This window comes from Pongo pygmaeus, chromosome 1 (genome assembly GCF_028885625.2).
Source record: "Pongo pygmaeus isolate AG05252 chromosome 1, NHGRI_mPonPyg2-v2.0_pri, whole genome shotgun sequence".
NCBI lineage: Eukaryota > Metazoa > Chordata > Mammalia > Primates > Hominidae > Pongo > Pongo pygmaeus.
The window spans coordinates 221,451,518-221,474,856 of NC_072373.2; the positions used below are offsets into that span (position 1 = coordinate 221,451,518).

General features: G+C 47.0%; 1 protein-coding gene across 4 annotated transcripts in view; it reads left to right on the plus strand.

The window, feature by feature from the left end:
* Window positions 1–23,339, plus strand: part of CLSTN1 (calsyntenin 1) — a 96,668-nt gene that overhangs the window by 47,238 nt on the left and 26,091 nt on the right. For 2 of the 4 annotated variants that reach the window (XM_054440436.2, XM_054440416.2), the window contains exons 2-3: window positions 5,500–5,622; window positions 22,193–22,222. In XM_054440436.2, coding sequence (XP_054296411.1) covers window positions 5,500–5,622; window positions 22,193–22,222 — 153 coding nt within the window. The remainder of the gene's footprint in view (window positions 1–5,499; window positions 5,623–22,192; window positions 22,223–23,339) is intronic. The other 2 variants (XM_054440425.2, XM_063668168.1) reach the window with 1 other exon arrangement.

Here is a 23,339-nt window from a genome sequence, read left to right on the forward strand (position 1 = left end):
ACCTCCACCTCCTGGGTTCAAACGATCCTCCTGTCTCAGCCTCCTGAGTAGCTGGAATTACAGACGCCTGCCACCATGCCCGGCTAATTTTTGTGTTTTTTTTTTTAGTACAGACGGGGTTTTACCATGTTGGCCAGGCTGGTCTCAAACTCCTCACCTCAGGTGATCCACCCACCTTGGCCTCCCAAAGTGTTAGGATTACAGGCGTGAGCCACCGCATCTGGCCCCTTATTCTCTTCTTAGCCAATCTCTTGTTTCAGAGCAGCCTGTGGATGGGGAGAAAAGACGGATTTCAAAGACACTTTTATTTTTGGTCTTTATGGTCTGGGTTTGATTTCATATTAAGTCCCTCTGTAATCTAACCTTCCGTAGCTTAACCTTTTCCAGACTGATGTCTTTTCACCTGTTGGTTTCATGCGTTGCCTCAAGATTTTTAGCTCTCTTTCTCAGAACATCCACCTGGAGAAACAAACAAAAACAAAAAAAAAACCTTCTCAGTGTCTTTTGAATTCCCAGCTCCAAAGCTATCTTCTCCATGAGAGAATTCATAAATCAGGGCAACTGATCTGATTTGTACATTCGAGATTTTTTATATACTCACTCATTTCCCAAATAGTTCCTGCGTGTGTGCTAAGCATAATTCCAGATACTGGGAATTAGAGAATGAAAAGGCCACTTTCTCACAATCTGCGTGTGTGTGTGTGTGTGTGTTTGAGATATGTTGGGGAGGAGAAATAACACCACCACCTTTTGATACTTACTGAGTGCCAGACACTCTTCTGAGCACTTTACATGTAATGACCTGTGATTGCATGTTTAATCACACAACGACCTATGAGATGGGGACTATTATTGTCCCCGTTTTATAGATGAGGAAGCGAAGGCCCTGAGGTCACAGGCCCTTTGGAGCCCAGGCGGGACCCACCCAGGCCATTGGGCACCGGGCTCCAGTGCCCTCCCCTGCCGTCTTCTCTCCGGGTGTTGGAACAGAGGGACAGAGCGAGGTTGGTGAGAGCAGCAGGAAGGACCTTTTCAACAGAGCCCGAGTGAGATAATGAGTCCCTGAAACCCTGGCAGGATGCGAGAGGGCAGAACTGTAACAATAGTAAGACATTATTTGCCATTTTCTCATCCTCTTAGGCTGCACTGTGGCATTTTCTAGAGACTATGTGAAGGGGAGCAAGGCAGCACGCTGAGTGCAGGGGGAGCGAGGGTAGAGATGAGAACCCAGGTGTCCTCTGCGAAAGCAGACAACAAAGATTTGCAAAAACAGAAAACTGTTGCCACTCTTCTTAGTAAGTTTTGTTTTCAAAAAGTTAATTTTCATAAAAATATTGTTTATGTGAATGTATTATATAATGTGTTTGGTTTTTAAATGAGTTAATAAGTATTAAAATTATGTTTTTTGTTGTTGTTGTTTTTTGAGACGTAGTCTCGCTCTGTTGTCCAGGCTGGAGTGCAGTGGCGAGATCTCGGCTCACTGCAACCTTTACCTCCTGGGTTCAAGTGATTCTCCTGCCTCAGCCTCCTGAGTAGCTGGGACTACAGGCGTGTGCCACCACGCCCAGCTAATTTTTGTTGTATTTATAGTAAAGACAGGAGGGTTTCACCATATTGGTCAGGCTGGCCTTGAACTCCTGACTTCAAGTGATCCACCTGCCTTGGCCTCCCAAAGTGCTGGGATTACAGGTGTGAGCCTCCGCTCCCAGGCTTTTTTTTTTTTTTTTTTTTTTTTTTGAGACAGAGTCTCGCTCTTTCGCCCAGGCTGGAGTGCAGTGGTACGATCTTGGCTCACTGCAACCTCCACCTCCTGGGTTCAAGCAATTCTCCTGCCTCAGCCTCCCGAGAAGCTGGGTCTACAGGTGTGTGTCACCACACCTGGCTAATTTTTATATTTTTAGTAAAGACAGGAGGGTTTCACCATGTTGGCCAGGGTGGTCTCAAACTCCTGACCTCAAGTGATCTGTGTGGCCAACCTCCCAGCGCGCTGGGATTACAGCCATGAGACGCTTCCCCCCGGGCTGGTTTTAATTTTCGGTGTAGTAAATGCTGATAGATGATAGATAGATAGATAGATAGATAGATAGATAGGTAGATAGATATAGATAGGTGGGTGGATGGATGGATAATAACTGCCTGACCAATCCATTTAAACAGAAGCTATTTGGGTCCCTCAGTAACTTTCTGGTGTACAGGGGTTCTGAGACCCCAAAGTTGAAGAACCATTGTTGTAGAAGCTTCCCTCTGGCTGCCGAGTAAGTGCCGGGATAAGGACAGGGAGGCTGGTTACTTGGCTTTTGTGACCTTTCAGGTGAGCAGGAAGGAGGATAAGAAATGGCTGTGTCTGAGTTTGTGTGTATGTGGATTTTTTTTTTTAATGTAAACTACAGCAAAATTTTCCCGTCTCTACCATTTTGAAGGGTTCAGTTGAGTAGCATCAAGTACATTCGCACTATTGTGCAACCAGCCTCCAAACTCCTTTCATCTCACAAAACCGAAATTTTAAACCCATTAAACAACAACTCCCCGGGGTCTGGATTTATTTAGGAAGTGAAGCCAGAAGGATTTGCTATTGGCCTGGATGTGGTGTGTACAAATGTCTGGTAAATATTTCATTAATTAGAGAGGAGGCAGCAGCTTGGCGCGGTGGCTAACATCTGTAATCCCAGCACTTTGGGAGGCGAGGTGGGCGGAACACGAGGTCAGGAGTTGGTAGACCAGCCTGGCCAACCTGGTGAAATTCCATCTCTACTAAAAATACAGAAATTGAGCGTGGTGATGAGCGCCTGTAATCCCAGCTACTTGGGAGGCTGAGGCAGGAGAATTGCTTGAACCCGAGAGGCGAAGGTTGCAGTGAGCCAAGATCGCGCCATTGCACTCCAGCCTGGGAGACAGAGCAAGGAAGTCTCCATCTCAAAAAAAAAAAAGAGAGGAGGCAGCTTTGTTCTGGTCTGTTTTCCTTCCAGATGCAAGCCTTCACACGCCTACTCTGAGCCTTACACGTGAGCGCGAGCCCCCCTCCCCGGGTGCCACTCTGGGGAAAGTGCAGGTACAGCAGAGGTAGCATCACATCTTGGAATGTTGCACGAAGATCCTTCTGGATCGACTCACACTTAACAGAACCTGAGTGGTTCATTCAATAAGTAGGCCCCGTCTACTTGGAAACAAAGTTTTCAAGCCATTTCTTTCCATCTTTTCAGATCAGCTTAATCGAGGAGTCCCCTGGTTCATTCATACTCTGAGGTTATAATGGAAGCCCTTAACCCTCTTAAGGTGAACATAAAAGGAAAATGGAAAGATTTAAGCTATGGAACAGCACCCCCAGTGTGCGTGTGGAGATACTGCGGGCTTAGGGAGGGATTCATGGCCACCAGGAGGACGTCTGACATCGACACTCAGGAGCCGAGCCCCAAGCAGAGCAAAGTAGACAGGGGCTAAATGATCATCTTCTCAAGGAGGTGAGGTCAGCAGCGGCCAGAAAAGCAAAAGTAGCAGTTCTGGTAGAGTCCCAATCAAGAAGGGACAAGATAGCACTTCTCCAGTGATCCAGGCCGTCACCGTGAGGAGGGTGGGGGTGTCTCTGGTTTACGAACGGGGAACTTGAGATCAGTTTGTGAGAGGCATTTGAACCAGAGCGACTCCATCTTGAATAGGGTCTGGGTGAAATAAGGTTGCAATCTATTGGGCTGCATTCCTAGGAGGTGAAGGCATTCTAGTCACAGGATGAGGTAGGAGGTCAGTACAAGACACAGGTCACAAAGACCTTGCTTATAAAACAGGTTGCCATAAAGAAGCCGGCCGAAACCCACCAAAACCAAGATGGGGACGAAAGTGACTTCTGGTCATCCTCACTGCTCATTATACACTAATTATAATACATTAGCATGCTAAGAGACCCACCAGCACCATGACAGTTTACAAATGCCATGGCAACGTCAGGAAGTTACTGTATGTGGTCTAAAAGGGGAAGGAGCCCTCAGTTTCCAGGAATTTCCCATATCTTTCTGGGAAAACTCATGAATAATTTACCCTTCATTTATCATGTAATCAAGAAATAACCATAAAAATGCTGACCAGCAGCCCTCAGGTCTGCTCTGCCTGTGGAGTAGCCATTCTTTCTTCCTTCACTTTCTTAATAAAGTTGCTTTCACTTTACTCTGTGGACTTGCCCCGAATTCTTATTGCATGAAGTCCAATAACACTGTCTTGGGGGCTGGATTGGGACCCTTTTCTGGTAATAAGTTAATGTACTTAAGGTCACACAGCTCATAATAGAGGGAGACTGGAATTGGACTCCAAGCCTAACTCCAAAGTGGATTATTCTTTTTTTTTTTTCTTTTGAGGCAGAGTCTCACTCTGTCGCCCAGTCTGGAGGGCAGTAGCGTGATCTTGGCTCACTGCAACCTCCACCTCCCAGGTTCAGGTGATTCTCCTGCGTCAGCCTCCCGAGTAGCTGGGATTACAGGTGTGCGCCACCATACCTGGCTAATTTTTGTATTTTTAGTAAAGACAGGGTTTCAACATATTGGCCAGGCTGGTCACAAACTCCTGACCTCAGGTGATCCGCCCTTGTCAGCCTCCCAAAGTGCTGGGATTATAGGCGTGAGCCACCATGCCTAGATGGATTGTTCTTAAACACTCTTGTTTTCAGTCAAGTGGTGGGTTTTTATGAAATTCTGCATTTAGTTTTATTTTAATACTTTATTGTGTTTTGTATCTTTGCTTTACATTATTGTTTGCAATACAAATTTAAAATTAATATTGGGCAGCTGTGTGCGGTGGCTTAGTGAGTGAGCTGAGATCCTACCACTACATTCCAGCCTTGGCAACAGAGAAAAAAGAAAAAAAATAATAATACTGGGGCCAGGTGCCGTGGCTCACGCCTGTAATCCCAACACTTTGGGAGGCCAAGGCAGGCGGATCACTTGAGCCCGGGAGTTCAAGACCAGCCTGGGCAACCTGTCTGTACAAAGAGTTAAAAAAAAAAAAAAAAAAATAGTCAAGTATGGTGGTGCACACGCATAGTCCCAGCTACCTGGGAGGCTGAGGTGGGAGGATCACCTGAACCTGGGAGGCTGAGGCTGCAGTGAGCCATGATTACACCACTGTGCTCCAGCCTGGGTGACAGAGCAAGACTCTGTCTCAAAAAATCATAACGAAATGAAAATAACTTTCTTTGTAACTTTTCAGTGATAAGCCGAAAACAGAGATAGTTTTCCTGTAGCCATCAGTCTTTTTTTTTCTTGATTTCTAGAGCAATTTATTTCTTATTTCTGGTTGCTTCATGGATTCGGATAATTTCTACATTACTTATTCTGGAATTTAGAATTTCATCTCATTTGGGTCTTGATACCAAATTTTGCGACAGAGCTGTGAGCACTGTCTTCAAGCCTAATGAGAGTTTTATTATTTTAGTAGCAGGTGTGTGTCTTCAAAAGTAGTGGAGTTGAAAATAATATTTCTAACCTTGTCTATTTTTTTCTTTTGTTTTAAACGCAGTTAACAAGCACAAGCCCTGGCTGGAGCCCACCTACCACGGCATAGTCACAGAGAATGACAACACGGTGCTCCTCGACCCCCCGCTGATCGCGCTGGACAAAGATGCGCCTTTGCGATTTGCAGGTAGGAATGGGGCTTTCATTGACTCTTGATGAATCAGGCCTGGTCAGGAAGCATTCCGCACATCCCATTTGGATAATGCTGAGCGTTTCTGAAAATGTCTCGATAGCTGAGGGTTATTTGTAGCTCCTTTGTACCATGTTTTTTCTTTTTTTCCTTTTAATAGTTGGGGTAGCTGACAAAAAGACCTGTTCTTATAGTTGAAAAACAAACTGTTTAATTTAATTGCATAATTTTTTTCTTTATCTTAATGTAGCCAGATAACACCTAGACCAGTGCATCCCTGGCTCTAGTGTGCACATGGAGTACCTGAGGAATGTAGAGACAGCGGGTCTGGGAGGACCTGAGATTCTGCCTTTCTCACCTGCTCCTAGGTGCTGCTGGTGCTGCTGGTCCTCAAGTGGCATGGAGCCAGAGAATCACAGCGCCAGGGGTTCCTTGCATTACCTAGATTTCAATGACCTGAGAAGACTTACTTGAAGAAGTTGAGCAGTCTTTATAGAGGAATGCTTTTGGCATAGATTTTACCTTCAGTGAATTTTTAACTTGAGTTACTTCATAAGATTGTAGCCTCTGTCTTTATAGAGACAAACCTGTAGCATTGCTTTGGAGATTTTCATACTATAATAACCATCTATATTGCTAACATTTAATAGCATTTTCCAAGTCAGAGCTGTTCTGGCTTCACGTTGGGTCCTTAACTGGTAGAGAATGGGCTGCGTCACCTTTTTTCTGCCTCAGAGTTGGAATTGACATTGTAAAGTTAATTTTTAAGAGTTGTTTTCACATATTTTTCCAGATCAAATCTTCTCCTGCATGGCTGGGCGTAGTCACACGCCTGTAGTCTCAGCACTGTCGGGAGCTGAGGCAGGAGGATTGCTTGAGTCCAGGAGGTGGAGGCTGCATTGAGCCTTGATTGCGCCACTGCACTCCAGCCTGGGCAACAGAGCAAGACCCCATCTCAAAAAACAAAACAAACAAAAACTTCTCATATTAAAGAGTGTTCTGGCCGGGCACAGTGGCTCAGGCCTGTGCCAGCACTCTGGGAGGCCAAGGCGGGCGGGTCACAAGGTCAGGAGATCGAGACCATCCTGGCTAACACGGTGAAACCCCGTCTCTACTAAAAAAAAAAAAAAAAAAAAAAAAAAAAAAATTAGCTGGGCGTGGTGGTGGGCGCCTGTAGTCCTAGATACTCCGGAGGCTGAGGCAGGAGAATGGCGTGAACCCAGGAGGCGGAGCTGCAGTGAGCTGAGATTGCGCCACTGCACTCCAGCCTGGGCGACAGAGTGAGACTCTGTCTCAAAAAAAAAAGTGTTCTATTTGTCTAGGGACAAATAAGAAAAATTGGATGAATTTGTATGAAACATATGTTAATTTTACTAAAGTAAGTTGAAGGAAATAAACATGAGTTTGTTTCTGAAGAGCTATTTGAAAAAGAAATTTGTACTTCATTCTGTTTAGGCGCCACATCACATTTTCAGCACAGTCACCCATGAACCAGCTTGTGCTGTAAAGATAGAGCCTCCCAAGTTGTTTTGTGTGTCTATTAATTTTCAGAGAGAATTCTGATGAAAAAGACAGTGGAGGCAGTACCCCATGCCGTGAACACACACACAGCATTTGTCCAGTTGCCGGGCTGATTATTTTTGCTTTTTCCCCCAGATTTTTTTTTTTCTTCTGAAACAGTCTTGCTCTGTCACCCAGGCTGGAGTGCAGTGGTGCAATCTCAGCTCACTGCAACCTCTGCCTCCCGGGTTCAAGCAGTTCTCCTGCCTCAGCCTCCGGAGTAGCTGGGATTACAGGCGCCCGCCACCACGCCCAGCTAATTTTTGTATTTTTAGTAGAGATGGGGTTTCACCATATTGGCCAGGCTGGTCTCGAACTCCTGACCTTGTGATCCACCCGCCTCGGCCTCCCAAAGTGCTGGGATTACAGGCTTGAGCCACCATGCCCGTCCTAATTTTTGTATTTTTAGTAGAGACGAGGTTTCACCATGTTGTTCAGGCTGGTCTTGAACTCCTGGCCGCAGGTGATCCACCTGCCTTGGCCTTGCAAAGTGCTAGTGGATAGATCATTTTAACAGAATTATTTAGCTTATGTTTTTGAGCAGTTTTATATACATTACTGACGTTTTATGCATTTCAAGAAGTGACTGCAGTCCAGGCTTCTGTATTTGCTCCCTCAGGTCCTCCTTTGCCTTGTGAAGTATCAGCGGTCCTGTTGTTCGTGCAGTGCGATCCTACTATGTTGTTAATAATTGATGCACTATTTTATTTTATTTTATTTTATTTTGTTTTATTTTTGAGACGGTGTCTCAGTTTGTCGCCCAGGCTAGAGTTCAGTGGTGCAATTTCGGCTCACTGCAACCTCCGCCTCCCAGATTCAAGCAATTCTCCTGCCTCAGCCTCCCATTAGCTGAGATTTCAGGTGCCTGCCACCATGCCCTGCTTGCTAATTTTTGTATTTTTATTAGAGATGGGGTTTCACCGTGTTGGCCAGGCTGGTCTTGAACTCCTGACCTCAGGTGATCTGCCCGCCTTGGCCTCCTGAAGTGCTGGGATTATAGGCATGAGCCACCACGCCCAGCCAATAATGCATGCACTTATAAAGCATGCATAGCAATGTCCCAGGCACTACTCTAAGTACTGTACAAATATTAATTTGTATTTAATCCCCAATAACCATAAGATAATAAATACGTTTTTCTGCATTAAAGGCAGGAGGCAGAGGCACAGAATAGTTAAGCTATTGCTCTGGGCGTGTAGCTGGTCGGGGGTGCAGAGGCAGGGTTCCAGCCCAGGCGGGACGGCTGCCTGCTACAATGATGTAGCTACATCTTTAACTGCACGAGTTCACAAGGAAGTAGGAAATGAAATGTACGTCGAGTGTTAACTTTGAAGGAAAAAGTCTTATCAATGAAATATTTTTTCTTATTGTATTTAATTTTATTGTGTATTTCTCAAACTTAAGATATTCTAGATGAAATAATACTTATACAAGTTTGTTTTTTAGAGATTCTCAGGTTTTTTTTACTGATGTACAGAAATTGTTGTGATATGTATGTATTTTAACTGTATAGAAAAGCAATTTAAATCCAATTATAGTGGTAACTTGGTTGTATTTGCCATAGTGGATAGATAAGTCAATATTTTCCTTTTGGATGTATTCATGGGGGAAGCACAGTTACTCATATTTTTTTCTTTCTTTTTTATTTTTTGGAGATAATTCATATGCCACAAAAATCACCCTTTTTTTTTTTTTTTTTTTTTTTTTTCTGAGACGGAGTCTCGCTCTGTCGCCCAGGCTGGAGTGCAGTGGCACGATCTTGGCTCACTGCAAGCTCTGCCTCCCGGGTTCACGCCATTCTCCTGCCTCAGCCTCCCGAATAGCTGGGACTACAGGCGTCTGCCACCGCGCCCGGCTAAATTTTTGTATTTTTAGTAGAGATGGGGTTTCACCGTGGTCTCGATCTCCTGACCTCGTGATCTGCCCGCCTTGGCTTCCCAAAGTGCTGGGATTACAGGCGTGAGCCACCACGCCCGGCCAAAAAATCACCCTTTTAAAGTGTACAGCTCATTGAGTTTTAGAATGTTCCAAAAACCATGCACCTGCCAACCACTGTCTAACTCCAGAACATTTTCATCACCCCAAAAAGGAACTCTTGCACCAAGTGGCACTCATCCCTCAGTCCCCTCCACTCCCAAGCCCTGGCTACCACTACAGATTTCTCTATTCTGGATAATCATGTAAATGCGCTGTATGGCTTTTTGTGATGGGCGTCTCCCTTCCAGCATGGTGATTTCGCAGTTTACCTGTGTTGGGTGCCTAGCAGCCCCTCATTCCTTTTTTGTTGCTGGATATTATTCCATTCTATGAGTAGATCACATTTTGTTTCTCTGTTCATCCACTGATGGACGTTAGGGTTGCTTCTACTTTTTGGCTATTATGGGTCATGCTGCTGTGAACATTCCTGTACAGGTCTTTGTGTGGACATAGGTTTTCAGTCCTTTAGTATACATACAGGTGTGCAACTGATCCCCTTGACTGAAGCGTGGGGTCCTCTGCTGGAGGAGTGGGCAGCTGCATGGAGGGAAGGGAGCACCTGACCTGCTGCCATATCCCTCCTTACCTCCCCCTCTCCTTCCCTCCTTCCTTTCCTTCTTCCCTCCCTCCCTCCCTCTCATTTCCTTCCTCTCTCTCTCCTTCCCTCCTTCGCTCCTTCCCTCTGTCCTTTCCTTCCTCTCTCCCTCCCTCTGTCCTTTCCTTCCTCTCTCCCTCCCTCCCCCTCCCTCCCTTTTTCCCTCCCTCCCTCCCACCTATCCTTCCTCTCTTCCTCCTTCCCTCCCTCCCTCCTTTTGTTCTCCCCCCACTCCTTCCTTCCCTTCTTCCCTCCTTCCCCCTTTTCCTCCCTGCCTCCCTGCCTCCCTCCCTCCCTCTTTCCCTCCCTCCTTTACTTTCTCCCTGTGTTGCTTCCTCCTTCCCTCCCTCTTCTGTTGCTTTGGTGCCACCCAACACAGAACCCCGCCCCCATGGTGTCACCCAACACAGAACCCCGCCCCCATGATACCACCCAACACAGAACCCCACCCCCATGGTGCCACCCAGCACAGAACCCCGCCCCCATGGTGCCACCTAGCACAGAGCCCTGCCCCCATGGTGCCACCCGACACAGAACGCTAACCCCATGGTGCCACCCAGCACAGAACCCCGCCCCCATGGTGCCGCCCAGCACAGAACCCCGCCCCAAGGTGCCGCCCAGCACAGAACCCCGCCCCAAGGTGCTGCCCAGCACAGAACCCCGCCCCCTTGGTGCCGCCCAGCACAGAACCCCGCCCCCTTGGTGCCGCCCAGCACAGAACCCCGCCCCCATGGTGCCGCCCAACACAGGACCCCGCCCCCATGGTGCCGCCCAACACAGAATCCCGCCCCCATGGTGCCACCCAACATAGAACTCCGCCCCACATGGTGCCACCCAGCACAGAACCCTGCCCCCATGGTTTTGCCCAACACAGAACCCCGCCCCTATGGTGCTGCCGAACACAGAACCCCGCCCCCGTGGTGCCGTCAAGGACAACCCCGCCCCCATGGTGCCACCCAGCACAGAACAGGACCCTATGAGACTGAGCAGGGAGGTCAGGAACAGAGACCCTAGAGCCGAGGGACCAGTGAGTGAATCGTAGCTCTGCTACTTATTGGCTGTGTGGCCTTAGGCAAATTACTTACCCTTTCTGTGCCTCCGTTTCATCATTTGTAAAAGGATACAATGTCACAGACCTCATTAATGTCACAGACCTCATTGGTTTGGGGGAATGTTAGCTTCTTTATTCATACATGTGAAGAGCTTTAAACAGTGCATGGTACAGTAATTACTATCTACAGTGTTTGCCGCTGCTGTTATTACTACTAATAGAATCTTTTAAAAATATTTTTTCACTTAACATTTTGTGAGAAATATTTTTTCATCTTTCTACAAAAGTCGTTATAGTGTTGCATTTTCTTACAGACTTACTTAAGTATTTTTTGGATAAGACAGAGGCTAGACCTGGAGCCTTATTTTCATCTTAGATTGATTTGGGTGATGACATTGAGTTTAATTTTGCACCATGTTGAGGAGGAGGGTGGTGATGGTGGTGGTGGCATCTAACGTTTATTGAGTGCCTGCAGTTTAGCAGAGGTTGCTCTGAGGGCCCGGTGTGGGTTACTTTCTCCGATTCTTTTCAGCAGTTTTTTTTTTTTTTTGAGGTGGAGTCTTGTTCTGTTGCCCAGTCTGGAGTGCAGTGGTGCGATCTCGGCTCACTGCAACCTCCGCCTCCTGGGTTCAAGCAATTCTCCTGCCTCAGCCTCCCGAGTAGCTGGGACTACAAGCGCATGCCAGCATGCCTGGCTAATTTTTTGTAATTTTTATTAGAGATGGGGTGTTACCGTGTTCCCCAGGCTGGGTACAAACTCCTGAGCTCAGGCAGTCTGCCCGTCTCGGCCTCCCAAAGTGCTGGGATTACAGGCGTGAGCCACTGCGCCCGGCCTCTCTTCCCCAATCTTATGCAGTAGACATGCCCACTGTCCGTGTTCTCCAGGTGAGGAACCAGGCTCAGCGTGTCTGCCAGCTGCATGACAGCAGGAGAAGCTACTTTGTTCTCCATTTTATCCCCAAAACCTCCATCAGTGCCTGGGACACAGTCACTCCATAGATATTTGTAGAGGGAGGAGATGAGTTTACCCAGGATCACACAGCTCGTAAATGACAGAGCCACCTCTGGGTCCAGCTCACTGTGTGAACATTCCGGTTCATAGTGTGATCCCGCTACAAGGTATGTGTGTGTGGGTAGCCACAGGAGTTCACTTGTCAGAGCTCTGAAATGAATGCATGTGCAATGCTGGGAGCTTAGGCATTGAAGCTCCTTGTAAGTCATCACTAATCAGACATTCACAATGAAGATCCAGTCTCGCCCAGATTGTTTCCTTGGGGTGAAATTCTGATACAGAGTCTTGGTATTTGTCAAGTGTTTTAGGAAATTTAAATGATTCAGTTTCTCGTTCTGCGCCTTCTCCTTAATCTGCTGAAAGCCTGAGTAGTCATGGGTCAGAAAACAATTTTTGCATTTTATTATTTATTTATTTATTTTTGAGACAGGGTCTCACTGTGTCACCCAGGCTGGAGTGCAGTGGCGCGATCCCGGCTCACTGCAACCTCTGCCTTCCGGGTTCAAGCAATTCTCATGCCTCAGCCTCCCGAGTAGCTGGGATCACAGGCGTGCACCACCACGAGCCAGCTAATTTTTTGTATTTTTAATAGAGACGGGGTTTCACCATGTTGGCCAGGCTGATCTCGAACTCCTGGCCTCAAGTGATCCTCCGCCTTGGCCTCCTAAAGTGCTGGGATTACGGGCGTGAGCCACTGTGCCTGGCCTGTTTTTTTTTTTTTTTTTACATTTTATATATTTCGTGGAGAGTTACAAGCTTGAGCCTCACGTGTGGGCCACAGGGTTGGGGCCTTGAAGATGCTGCATTCTGTTCTTGTCAGAAGCCATGCCTCCTCTCCCTGCGTCCTCTTCAGAGCTCCTCCTTCTAGAAGGTGATGGTGTTCTAGCAATCTCTTTCCTGCTTTTCCAGATTAAGTATGGATGTTTTACAAGATTGGTTGAACCATAGTGATACAAATAGAATCCAAAAGAAGTTTCAGGGCGAGAATGGGAACTTTGTTTTCATTGATAGTCAGTTAGAGCCCACCCAGGAGCCCTGTGATACTCTTGTCTGTATTCTTCGTTATGTGATTCACATGCCCTGAGGGTGGCCAGTGGGGTTAACTGCTGCATTTCACTGCCCAGTTTTGCTTTTTTAGCACATGTAACTGAGCTGACCTTGTGTTTGCAGCAGTGAATTGGTTGACCTGCATGAGATTGCCTTTTTTTTTTTTTTGAGACAGAGTCTCACTCTGTCGCCCAGGCTGGAGTGCAGTGGCGCGATCTCGGCTCACTGCAACCTCCCAGGTTCAAGCAATTCTCCTGCCTCGGCCTCCTGAGTAGCTGGGATTACAGGCGCCCGCCACCATGCCGGGCTGATTTTTGTATTTTTAGTAAAGGGAGGGTTTCGCTATGTTGGCCAGGCTGGCCGCAAACTGCTGACCTCAGGTGATCCACCTGCCTCAGTCTCCCAGAGTGCTGGGATTACAGGTGGAGCAACGGCGCCTGGCCTCCATTTTTTTTTTTCTTTTTTTGAGATGGTGTCTCCGCCTCCTGGGTTCAAGTGATTTCGGCTAATTTTTGTATTTTTAGTAGAGACAGGGTTTCACCATATTGGCCAGGCTGGTCTCAAACTCTTGACCTCAAGGTCCCCCTGCCTCAGCCTCCTAAAGTGCTAGGATTACAGGCTTGAGCCACCACACCAGGCCAATTTTTTTTTTTTTTTTCCTGAGACGGAGTCTCACTCTTGTCGCCCAGGCTATAGTGCAGTGACGCGATCTCAGCTCATCGCAACCTTCGCCTCCCAGGTTCAAGTGATTCTCGTGTATCAGCCTCCCGAGTAGCTGGGATTGCAGGCACCTGCCACCACGCCTGGCTAATTTTGTATTTTTAGTAGAGATGGGGTTTCTCCATGTTGGTCAGGTGGCTCTTGAACTCCCAACCTCAGGTGATCTGCCTGCCTCCCAAAGTGCTGAGATTACAGGCCTGAGCCAGTGTGCCCGGCCCCATTTTTTTAAATGTTGAAATATTAAGGTATTTGAAAAAAAAAATGACATTTCACATGCTTCAGCTTAATCGAAGGCAATAATCCATTGAGTAACAATTTTAAGTAAGTAGCTGAATGTTAGGACAGATGCTTCTTATTAACCGTGATTGACTTGAATGAACCCATTTTGGATGTAGGCACCACCCAGGAAGAGTTTGGGATCAGTAATGATTAAATACTAGGTAGCTATGCTAGGTTTTCTAGAGATGATTAAAAAAAAGTGTAAAAGTTGGTTCCTCTTCTCAAAGCCACTGATAATCTAGGTAAGAGGACCAAACCAACATTGGCAAAGGATACTAGGAAACTTGTAGTTCAGCACCGAGTGACAGAGGCAACGATGGTGTGGGCTAAGGAGGCAAGTGCTGCAGTTTGGATGTTTGTCCCCTCCAAACCTCATGTGGAAACTTTTTTTTTTTTTTTTTTAAAAGATGGAGCCTCACTTCATCGCCCAAGCTGGAATGCAGCGGCGGGATCTCAGCTCACTGCAACCTCTGCCTCAGATATTCAAGCGTTTCTCCCACCTCAGCCTTCCGAGTAGCTGGGATTACAGGCCTGTGCCATCATACCTGGCTAATTTTTGTATTTTTAGTAGAGACATGGTTTCACCATGTTACCCAGGCTGGCCTTGAACCCCTGACCTCAAGTGATCCACCTGCCTTGGCCTCCCAAAGTGTTGGGATTACAGGCATGAGCCATGGTACCCCTAACTGAAACTTGATCCCAGTGTTGGAGGTGGGGCCTAATGGGAGGTGTTTGGGTCACAGGGGGTGAATCCTTCATGAATAGATTAATGTTTTCCCTGCCTATGGGGGTGAGGTGGTGGGGTGGGGGGTAGTGGGTGAATTCTCACTCTTTTAGTTCCCACAAGAGCTCATTGCTAAAAAGAGCCTGTGGTTGCTCCTCCTCCTCCCCCCACCCACCTCTTTCTCTCTCTCTCTGTCTCTCTCTCGCTCTGTCTCTGTCTCTCTCTCTCTCTTTCTTTCTTTCTTTCTCTCTCACCATGTGATTTCTGCACACAACTCCCCTTGGCCTTCCGCAGTGATTGGAAGTAGCCTGAGGCCCTCATCAGATGCAGATGCAGATGCCCAACCTTGAACTTCCCAGCCATCAGAAGTGTGAACCAAAGAAACCTTTTTTCTTTATAGCTTACACAGCCTCAGGTCTTCCTTTGTAGCGACACTGAATGGGCTGAGACAGACCAGAAGTGGTTCTACAGTGGTTTACAGGGCTCAAGCCCTGTAAAGGGTGGGTGGAGTTTGCACAGGCAGTGAAGGGAGGGGAAAGGTGGGAGCAGAGGTGGGAACTGGCAGGGCCTCCCAGGGTAGGTGACCAGGTCAGCTTGTGTGGTGTGGGGTGTAGAGGAGCACAGGGTTGAAGTCAGCTTGAGTCCACATGGTTTCCATTGCTAGGCTGAATGGATGCATGGGGTTTTCCAGTGCTATGTCTGGATCACCTGGGGCCCTGGCGTAGAGTGCAGGTTCCTGAGCTTTATGCTCAGCCGCCTAGTCTGTACCTCCAGGAGTGGCACCTGAGAAATCCATACCAGCCAGCTAGGCTTGCAAACCCCTGATGGGCCACCTTCCCAGGTCTGCAGACTGTCTATGTTGGAGTCATCTGGCAGTGCTTGCTCCAAATACAGACCACTGGGCTCTGCCCCTAGAACCACCAAGTCAGAATTTCTGGGGATGGAGCTTGGAAACCACATTTTTAAGAAGCTTCACAGACCGTTTTTGGCACACTAGAATTTGAGAGCCACTGCTGTAGTCAGTGAGGAACTTGCGAGAGCGTAACTCTTGGAGTCTGTGGTTATTGTTACATATATTTAAGGTACCCTAGGCTGGGTGCAGTGGTTCACACCTGTAATCCCAGCACTTTGGGAGGCCAAGGCAAGGAGATCACTTGAGGTCAGGAGTTTGAGACCAGCCTGGCCAACATGGTGAAACCCTGTCTCAACTAAAAATACAAAAATTAGCCAGGCGTGGTGGTGCACACCTGTAGTCCCAGCTACTTGGGAGGCTGAGGCACAAGAATCACTTGAACACAGGAGGTGGAGGATGCTGTGAGCCGAGGTTGTGCCACTGCACTCCAGCCTGGGTGACAGAGTGAGACTCTGTCTCCAAAAAAAAAAAAAAGAAAAAAAAGGTACCCTGAAAAAACTACTGATTAGAGACACATATGAGCTTGTTCCAGAAACTAGCCTGGACCAGTAAGCAAGGAAGCCAGAGGTCACCAAACATCAGGGACAGCCCGGACACCCAGCCATTGAGTGTGGGCACCAAGGCCAAGTGGAGCAGAGAGAAGTGGATAGTTGCTGCTTAGCAAGTGTCCATTTTCTCTTTTTTTTTTTTTTTGAGATGGAGTCTCACTCTGTCGCCCAGGCTGGAGTGCAGTGGCACGATCTCGGCTCACTGCAACCTCCGCCTCCCAGGTTCAAACGATTCTCATGCCTCAGCCTCCTGAGTAGCTGGAATTACAGGTGCCTGCCACCACGTCCAGCTAATTTTTGTATTTTTAGTAGAGACGGGTTTCACCATGTTGGCCAGGCTGGTCTCGAACTCCTGACCTCAGGTGATCCACCCACCTTGGCCTCCCAAAGTGCTGGGATTACAGGTGTGGGCCACCACATCCGGCCCATTTTCTCTTCTTTACAGCCCCATGATCCGTTTCCCATTGGGCACAGATCAGTGGATCTACAACCTGTTACCCCACTTCCCCCAGCCAAGTGTGTGGATAGTGTGAGCTAGGCTGAACAGGTTCCCTTCCCTGAAGTTTGTATGGTGAATGGAGCGACAGCGATGCTAAGAATAGTTGCGGTTCGGGTCTGTCTGTCCAGGCTGTTTTGCAGTGGGACTGTTGCGGTTCCTGTTTCTTGGTCTCCAGCCGCCTTGGCTTCCACCTGTTTCCAAGTCCCTTTCTCTGGCCTACAGTCAGTTCCATGAGTTCCCGATAGTTTTCCAATCAGTTTCCTTTTGCTAAGTTACCTAGAAAGGATTTGTGTTGCTTACAATCAGAGAACCTTAGCTGTTATACGTAAGGAGCAAAGGAAACACTTGCAATATAAGGGCAGGGTCCCCTGAGAGCTGGGAGACATGTGTAGGAGGGGCCATCTCAGATTAGGAAGAAGACTTTGAAAGAACAGCAGGGCCAGCCTAAAGCTGGGGTTTGTCAAAGGCACAGATGAGGAAAGTGAGGGCAAAGTGCTGTCAGCTGAGAACCCTGCACATGACTTTGGATATCCAGAAGTCAAATCTAAACTTTGTTGGGTTCATCCATTTTTCATATTTTTACGTTTTGCTTTAAAAATTCCTTAAAAAAATTTTTTTTTAAATTTTTAGTCATGGTCTCACTCCGTCGCCCAGAGTACAGAGGCTGGAGTGCAGTGGCATGATCATGGCTCACTACAGGCTTAACATCCCAGGCCCAGGTGATTCTCCCACCTTAGGCTCCCAAGTAGCCGGAACCACAGGCACACGCCACCACTCCCAGCTAATTTTTGTATTTTTGGTAGAGACAGGATTTCACCGTGTTGGCCAGGCTGGTCTCGAACTCCTGACCTCAGGTGATCCACCCACCTCAGCCTCCCAAAGTGCTGGGATTACAGGCGTGAGCTACCAGACCTGCCCCTCAAATTTCTTAAGTAAAGTTCCTTTTGACCATTTTAGATGATCTCCTAGGGGAATGAAGGTTTGGGGAAAGAGACTGGAAGGATTTGGCCCATTCCTAGGAGAGCCTAACTGGAGAGGTTGTCTGGGAAGCCTCGTTGGGTGTTTTCAGCTTGATAAAAGCAGGGTTTTAGGTAGATTTGCCTAGCAGAGCCAGCTGAATTGAGTGGGAGGGAGCAGGGCAGAAAGGAACTGGGATGTGAGAGGCAATTCTGAGTGGTCCTTCCCTGCAGTGGATGAGGTTGTTTGAGTTTGAGAGAGGCTGAGTTTAGGATAGTGAGCGGTGGAGCTGCACCTTCATATGTGATGGTGCCGTAGCATGCATTGGACTACTGTGAACTGGGGCGGGCGTGGTGGCTCATGCCTGTAATACCAGCTCTTAGGGAGGCTGAGGCAGGTGGATCGCTTGAGCTCAGGAGTTCAAGACCAGCCTGGGCAACATGGTGAAACCCCGCCTCTACCAAAAAAAAAAAGCCGGGAATGGGTGGCATGCACCTGTGGTCCGAGCTACTCGGGAGGCTGAGGGGGGAGAATCGCTGGAACTCAGGAGGTGGAGGTCCCATCTATTCCCCTAAAAATCCCTTAAATGTCCCCTTGGGACAGTGCCTAGTTCAGCCCTCATTGTATCTCATCGGAGGTACTATGGTAGCCCCTGCCTTGCTCCGGTCCTGTCTGTCTTCCTTATTAAAAGTAGAGTTTTAGGTTGAATGCACAAATGGCCCCTTGAGGTAGGCGTATTGGCTGACCCTGCAGATGGCTCAGCAGGCTCTGCAGTGATGGGCTTGGTTGCAAGGCTGGTGCGGAAGACCCAGGTCTGCCTGAGTTTTGCAAAGCCCACACTGCACCTGCCGCCTTGAACTACCAACCGGGCGAGTTGGTTTTTTAAGTCCTTGTAGGTAAAGGACCCAGCCTGACTGGCAATTGGATAAGTACTGGTGGATTTGAGGCACCATATCCCGTTGGTGGAACTCATTAAAGTAGCCAATGTCAATACTCAGAATATTGAGTATTCTGAAAGCTAGGATTGTATCATTGCATTCCAGCCTGGGCAACAGAGGGAAACCCTGTCTCTAAAACAACCAACCAACAAGCAGGAAATCTGCACTTACCTATGGAGAGACCTGTGTCAGGAAAGCACACCACGATCACTGTCATTAACGTCAATTCAGATGATGTGGAACTACCTTGCTATTCCACAGTAAACTCAAGTCAAAAACTGAGAAGTTTTATCTGAATTAAAGCTGGGCAACCAAAATTACTTTAAAATGTATTATGCAGTATTAATATGCATCAAAACATGTAATATTGTGAGTTAGCACATCCTGGAAAACATTTGGACATGTCTGGTACCGGGCAGTTTTACTCGTGGGTGTCTCTCTAGAGCAGAGATCAGCAAACCTTTTCTGTGAAGAACTAGATAGGGACTATTTTAAGCTTTGGGGCCCCTCGGATCTCTTTTGCAATGATGTAACTCTGCAACAACCTCTGCCCTTGCAGTGTGAAAGCAAAGACCATACATTAAACAAATGAGCATGTCTGTGTTCCAGTGATATATATTTATAGAAACTGTATTTGAGGCCAGGCGCGGTGGCTCACACCTGTAATCTTAGCACTTCGGGAGGCTGAGGCAGGCGGATCACGAGGTCAGGAGATCAAGACCATCCTGGCTAACACGGTGAAACCCCGTCTCTACTAAAAATACAAAAACAAAAAATAAGCCGGCGTGGTGGCAGTCACCTGTAATCCCAGCCACTCGGGAGGCTGAGGTGGGAGAATGGCGTGAACCTGGGAGGTGGAGCTTGCAGTGAGCCGACATCATGCCACTGCACTCCAGCCTGGGCAACAGAGCAAGGACTCCATCTCAAAACAAACAAACAAAAAGAAACTGTATTTGAAATTCATGTAATTTTCTCATGTTATGAAGTACTGTTAAAAATTGTTTTTAGCGTGTGGGCTCTTCAAAATCAGGAACAGGTTGGACTTTCTGGAAACAGCACTTTGCAGACCCCTAATTCAAAGCAGCTGTGTCCAGTGGGACTTGCTGTGCCAAGGGGAGCGCTCTGCGTCCACTGTCTCCTTGCAGCAGGCACCAGCCACATGTGGCTGCTGGGCCCTTGAGAACCGGCCAGTGTAACTGAGGAACTGGATTTTTCACACTGTTTGATTTTTAGCATGAATTTTCATTTGCATTTGAACAGCCCCACGTGGCTAGTGGCTACCGTGTTAGGCAGCACAGGCGTACAGAGGCTCTTGTACACGCGCAGCAGCAAGCAGGGACAGAAATAATCATGACACCATTGTTTTTAAACAGCAGGAACAACTGATGGCATTTTCACACAATGGAAAATGATTGTAATAATAGCAAACATTTGTTAAGTGTTCTCTTTCCGCCAGGCAGTGTTTTAAGCACTTTACATGTTTTGACCCGTGGATTCTCAGTGTTAGGTAGTAGTGAAAATGAATAAACTATAGCTACCTATACCAGCAAGGATGAATAAATCTTAGATACACAAAGTTGCATGAAAAAGCAAGTCATGGCCGGGTGCGGTGGCTCACGCCTGTAATCCCAGCACTTTGGGAGGCCGAGGCGGGTGGATCACTTGAGATCAGGAGTTCAAGACCAGCCTGGCCAATATGGTGAAATCCCATTTCTATTAAAAGTACAAAAATTAGCGAGACTTGGTGGCAGGCGCCTGTAATCCCAGCTGCTTGGGAGGCTGAGGCATGAGAATCACATGAACCTGGGGATCTGAGGTTGCAGTGAGCTGAGATGCTACCACTGTACTCCAGCCTGGGCAGCAGAGTGAGACTCTGTCTCAAAAAAAAAAAAAAAAAAAAAAAAAAAAAGCAAGTCATAAAAACTGCATGTGGGCCGGGTGCAGTGGCTCATGCCTGTAATCCCAGCACTTTGGGAGGCCGAGGCGGGCGGATCACCTGATGTCGGGAGTTCGAGACCAGCCTGACCAACACAGAGAAACCCCATCTCTACTAAAAATACAAAATTAGCCGGGCGTGGTGGCGCATGTCTGTCATCCCAGCTACTCAGGAGGCTGAGGCAGGAGAATCAATCGCTTGAACCCGGGAGGCAGAGGCTGCAGTGAGCCGAGATCACACCATTGCACTCCAGCCTGGGCAACAAGAGCGAAACTCCGTCCCCCCTCCCAAAAAACAAACAAACAACGCATGCCATGTGATACCATTTTTAAAACCTTAAAACCAAGCAAAATGAAACAACACTGTTCAGGGAAAATAAATGGTAGAACTATTATCAAAGCAAGGGAATTCAAGCCGTGTTACCTTTGGGGGAGAGAAGGTGCCGCCAGTGAGGCCCAATGTGTTGAGGGGCAGTGGAATTCCTGACCTCTTCACATTTCCACTCCTCCATAGTAAAGGGTTTATAAGCAGGATGTATATTGACTTAGTAGAACAGAGCTTTCATGTAATAAAAACAGTGACCATTATAGCATCCCTACAGTTAGTTTTGAATCTGGTTTCTATTCACATTTAAGCAGATGTTCCATTAGCAGAGGGGTTTATATTTGTTGCCTTGGTTGGGTACTTTGGATTAGAAAAATATTGTTTTTTTTTTTCAGTTCAAGAACAAAGGGTTAAAACCTTTTGCTCTGGCCGGGCGCGGTGGCTCACGCCTGTAATCCCAGCACTTCGGGAGGCCGAGGCGGGTGAATCACGAGGTCTGGAGATCGAGACCATCCTGGCTAACATGGTGAAACCCTGTCTCTACTAAAAATACAAAAAAAATTAGCCGGGCGTGGTGGCCGGCGCCTGTAGTCCCGGCTACTCGGGAGGCTGAGGTAGGAGAATGGGGTGAACCCAGGAGGCGGAGCTTGCAGTGAGCCGAGATTGCACCCTTGCACTCCAGCCTGGGCGACTGAGCAAGACTCCATCTCAAAAAAAAAAAAACAAAAAACAAAAAAAACACAACCTTTTGCTCCAAATTTTTGTTTCATTAAATCTACTGATGAGTTGAATGTTACCGGAATCTAGCTGAGAGAATTTAGGTTGGAAATGAACATCTGAAAACTGCAAAATAACAAATAGATGTACTTATTCATGGTTTGTCACTAGAGTGTTCATTAAAAGAAAAATCCTGCCGGGCACGGGGGCTCATGCCTGTAATCCCAGCACTTTGGGAGGCTGAGGCGGGCAGATGACAAGGTCAGGAGATCGAGACCATCCTGGCTAACATGGTGATACCCTGTCTCTACTAAAAATACAAAAAATTAGCCGGGTGTGGTGGCGGGCACCTGTAGTCCCAGCTACTCGGGAGGCTGAGGCAGGAGAATGGCGAACCCAGGAGGCGGAGCTTGCAGTGAGCTGAGATAGCACCACTGCATTCCAGCCTGGGCGACAGAGCGAGACTCCATCTCAAAAAAAAAAAAAAAGAAAAAAATCCTAATGACCCCTGAGGGTGTTAGGACACTTCATGTAGGAGTATTTCATCCCTAAATTAATAACTTCAGAATTACGCAGTAGTTCATGGTAAGTTGGATTCAAAGTGACGTTTTGTTCCTGAAGGTTAGGTTTTGCTCTAGCAACCGTAGAAGCCAGTCGCTGAGCTTGGTGTGGAAATGTGTAATATGTGCACCTTTGACTTTTTTCCTTAGTATATTCCGTCTTCATTCTTTCCTGTATTACTGACATGGGCTTATCTTTTCTCCCTTTAGAGAGTTTTGAGGTGACAGTCACCAAAGAAGGTGATAAAGGGTTCTTTCTTCCCCTCTTATGAATATTAACCCACTAACTTTGTTTATAAAATTGGGAATCAGCCCTTAAACAGAAGAAACTGTCATGCTCTTTTATCCTTATTTATTCTCCTACTTTGTTTCTATTTTAAAGTATATTGATGGAAATTGTATGTAACCAGACCCTTGGTTAGAAATATCTGGAAATCAGACATCCATTTGAACTGTATGGATAACACTGTACATTTTTGTTTAATCGAACTTCAGAGATTTGCTTTGTAACAATTTTCTATTAGTTGGAATTGTGGAAGGAGCGCAGTCTTATTTTCATGTGAAATACATTTTGTGGAGTTTTACATCGACATCAAAACATTTATACTGTTCTGCCATGGACAAGAATGGAAACATAGATTTTTAACTCCTAATTAAGCTTGTGAGCCAATTTAGATGTAGAGAAGTTCCCAGGCTGGTGTCTTTTTCAGGTTTGATAGGATAAAGTCCAAAACAAAGGCAAGTCTAGCCAGTTCCTCCCATAATAGAAACTGTGTCTGAATCGTAGATGATAAAATAGCTGTTGAAATGGATGCCTGACGAGTCGGTATTTCTACCTTTCTCATTGAGTAGTTTGTTTTGATTCCCTAATTTTAGCCAGGCTCATTGCACAGGAAGACTTGTTTCCTTTGATTTTTTCTTGTTTTTTTTGACAGAATTTCTGTAATTACGGTGCTGATCCTATATCTCACGCTTCCTCCTCTCTCAACACATAACTGCGTTTTAGCTTCTCTCTGGTCCAAATCAAACTGGCTGCCAGCCCTCCCAGGAGCTGGGGCAGCGCTGGTGTTCTCAGGCCTGGCTGTGTGCTAATGAGACTCCTTTTACCCTCGAGCTATCTAAGTGCTCCTGTGGAATGCCTGTCTATATTTTCTTCTCTCTCTCTTTTGTATTCCTGCATGAATGGATGCAAAGTAAACAAGTTGCTTGGAAAGCCAGAATCTGCTTCATCTTACTAAAGCCCCAGAACTTCCCCATGTTTAAAGCACAGTGCCCCTGCTTTGTCCACGGACCCTCCAAACCCCTGGCTGCCGAATTATTGTCATTTATTTTCTTTGGGGGTGGAGAGTGGGGGGAG